At 43.4% G+C, this 3,194-nt stretch overlaps 1 protein-coding gene across 1 annotated transcript; it reads right to left on the bottom strand.

The window, feature by feature from the left end:
- Positions 1 to 317: 317 nt before the first annotated feature.
- On the bottom strand, positions 318 to 2,756 carry LOC123083662 (uncharacterized). The gene is made up of 3 exons (XM_044505636.1): positions 2,527 to 2,756; positions 654 to 2,442; positions 318 to 563 (listed from the first exon to the last, which is right to left on the bottom strand). Exon 2 carries the CDS (start codon positions 2,279 to 2,281, stop codon positions 1,370 to 1,372), a length of 912 nt encoding a protein of 303 aa, XP_044361571.1. The 5' UTR covers positions 2,282 to 2,442; positions 2,527 to 2,756; the 3' UTR covers positions 318 to 563; positions 654 to 1,369.
- Positions 2,757 to 3,194: the final 438 nt, after the last annotated feature.

The following is a 3,194-nucleotide window of genomic DNA, read 5'->3' as shown; positions in this document are numbered from 1 at the left end:
TCTCGCAGACGAAACTTAAACATGTTTGTCCAGTTTGGACAGAGTACAGAACAGATTTCATGACAACATATTCAGTCGCATGTTTGTCCAGTTTGGACAGAGTTCAGAACAGATTTCATGAAAAACAGTCTGACATAACCACAAACATAGTACTGATTAGTCTTACAAGCAAACCACAAGGGAATTCTCAAAGTCTGACAAAGCAAATGAGAGATAGTACTGATTAGTCTTACAAGCAACCACAAACATGAATTCTAACATAACCACAAGGGAAGATCAGTACAAGTACAGTACTAGTCCGGTAGTTTTGCTGGGACTTTCTTTGCTCTTTTATTTCCTCCAACTTGAGCACTTGCAGCACCAGATGTAACATTGACTGTAAATGATGAACTAGACTGCACGTTCACTGTCACATTTTTTACAGCAATATTGGAGGAAGCCTTCATCTTGTGCTTAGGCAGTCCTAGGGATTTATTTGCCCTCTTTTGCACAGGACCAAGGTTCTCATCAGTTGTAGATGCTCTTTTTTGGCTGGTGCTTTGTTGGGATGTTTTCACATTTGCCTGACAAGGGAAGAAAGATTTAACATCAGCAAAAAAATCATTTACAAGATTTAACAAGATTTAACATCAGCATGGTTATGTGTATTGTACCTGGGAACTAGACATCTTGGAGGCTTTTGCATTGCTTCTGGACTTGGTAAATGATCTAGCGGCATTTCCTGAAGCTGCATTTTGTCCAACAGTAGCTGCTCCATTTGAACTTGAAGTGGCATTTCCTGGACATGTAGTTTTATTGTGACCAGTGCACTTGCATTTCCTGCATCTAATCACCCAACCTTCACCATCTAGCACATTCACATCTCTGAAAAGTAAAGAACAAAACCAGTCCCAACTATCATTGTTCTCTTTTTCAACAACTGCCCAAGCCAAAGGGTACATCTGGTTGTTGGCATCCCTCCCTACTGCACATAAAAGCTCTCCATTGGTTGCTCCCTGGAAAAAGCAGCCATCAAGTCCAATAACCTTCCTACAGCCAGCCATGAACCCTTTTTTTGCATGCCTCTAAGCAGATATATATCCTTTGGAAGATAGGCTTCACTTGATTTGGTTCCAATTTAACCACTACTGTGCTACCTGGGTTACTCCTTAACAGCTCCAACTGATAGTCAAATATTCTGCTATACTGACCTTTCCTTGCATCCAGCCACTTTTTCATCACAATCTTCTTAGCTCTCTTCACCTGAGCAATAGTCACATTGGCAAACATATCTTCTTGAATGTGTTGTTTCAAGCTTGAAATCTTCCACATTGGATTAGATCTAATTAGCTTGTCATACTTGGCAGCAATTCTTGTTGAGTTAACTAACTTATTGTCCTTCCTTTTTGGGCATAAATGATCTAGTGGTTTTACTCAAAAGACATACCCAAGGACATGTTGGCCAATCACACTTTGCCCTAACTCTTGCCTTGTCATTTTTGGGAAATCTGATAAGCTTCTTGTGATGCAGACCATATCTGATAATTGCTTGCCTAAATTCTTCCTTGCCATCAAACTTCATACCAAGAGTAAACTCTGGTACATCCCCTTTGTCCTTGAACCTTCTATATCTAGACTTGAATGTCTTTACTTCACCATCACTGCCAATCTCATCGAAAGAATCATACAAATCAGAGCTATCTTCGTATGCAGTACCATTTCCATCATTTTCCTCCCCCACCTTATTTGATGACCCTATTGCAGGCCCACCATCCAGCATAGCATCATCAAGGTGCTCTAGTTGTCCAGCCTTCATCTTTGCCTTATACTCTTTATATTTCTTGTTGATCTCGACAGCCTCTTCATCTTCATCGGAAATGATGTCATCATCAGGGCAGTAATCACTCTCGCTGCTATCCTCGTCTTCATCTTCTTCTGAATTTTCATTTGCAGCATCTGAATTTTCCTCTTCAGGCCCTTTTGAGTTACTGATTGCAACACAATCATTGTCCGCAGGTGGACAAGTAGCCAATGCGACAAAATGATCTGCAGCTCCCTCTGATTCACTACTAGCATTCGGACCCATCAGAAGCTCAACATCTCTGTCTGGATCCCTGTCGTGTTTGTCGTTTTCAGAATTTGGATATAGCTCCACATATATTTCAGCTATACTTCCAACAGCAACACAATCTCTAATCTGCTTGCAATCGGTGTCTAAAGCAACCATTTTCAGACCACAAACCATCTCTTTTCCAGGATATAACCAATGAAACATCTTGTCATCCTTTGTTTGGCAGTGCATACCAAAACTCTGAACCAGATAAAAAAACAGAAGTTCTTGCGATAAACAAATGACATGGCCTCTTTTCCCCCACTATATTCAAGTGTTTTCCCATCATTCAAAAACTGGCCTTCAAAATGAAATCTGATGAATAGCACGTCTTCAGGATCCATTTGACTGGCCTAGTTCATACAAGAGACAAGCACAACGTGAGGCCTGCCCTTGCACCTGAATGTAAGATTGCAATGAGTGCACGCACAAATTACCTTCGGCAATCGAGCTCCTTGTCGTGGGTCAAGGCCGCCGTCGCCTAAATCGCCGCTGCCGTCGCTCCCGTGCCCAGCCAGCCAGCCACCACCGCGCCTCACAGGCCCCCCCGCCGCGCCGCCGTAGTTCCGCCTCACCGCCGGCCGCCGCAACCGCCGCCGCCGCAGCCCATGAGGGATTCGCCGCCGCCGCCGCCGCTGCTAGGTTTAGGTTTCGTCTGCGAGATGGGATCGAGAGAATGCACGGGAGAGAGAGAGATTCGGGGACACTTAAGTGAAATGGCGGTCAAAACCAGCCACGTGTACAGTTTTAGTCAAAACAGGGTCCAGGTCATACCAAAACCACTTAAAGTGCCGCGAGGGACGAAAAGTAACCGGTTTAAATAGTTTAGGGACTGGATTTTACCGGTTTCGGAGTTGAGGGACGATTCCTATACTATCGCCAGAGTTCAAGGACGAAAAATATACTTATCCCTTTACATAATGTCCACAGGAAAGCAACATGATTAGAGAACTAATCAGGTTAGCAAGCAACTACAAGGTACTGTTGACTAGAAACAGTATCCACATGCATGCATATAATCTGATCTACTCTACAGGAGTGGATGCTAATTAAGCTACTAACAGAGCAGGAGGCGCTTCAGGTTAATTAACTGAGGAAACAAGGA

This window comes from Triticum aestivum, chromosome 1B, assembly GCF_018294505.1.
Source record: "Triticum aestivum cultivar Chinese Spring chromosome 1B, IWGSC CS RefSeq v2.1, whole genome shotgun sequence".
NCBI lineage: Eukaryota > Viridiplantae > Streptophyta > Magnoliopsida > Poales > Poaceae > Triticum > Triticum aestivum.
This window is presented reverse-complemented; position numbering and strand designations above follow the sequence as displayed.

Bases quoted from the DNA above. Each gene is read 5' to 3' on its own strand.
- LOC123083662 (XM_044505636.1), bottom strand. From the start codon at position 2,281: ATGCACTGCCAAACAAAGGATGACAAGATGTTTCATTGGTTATATCCT.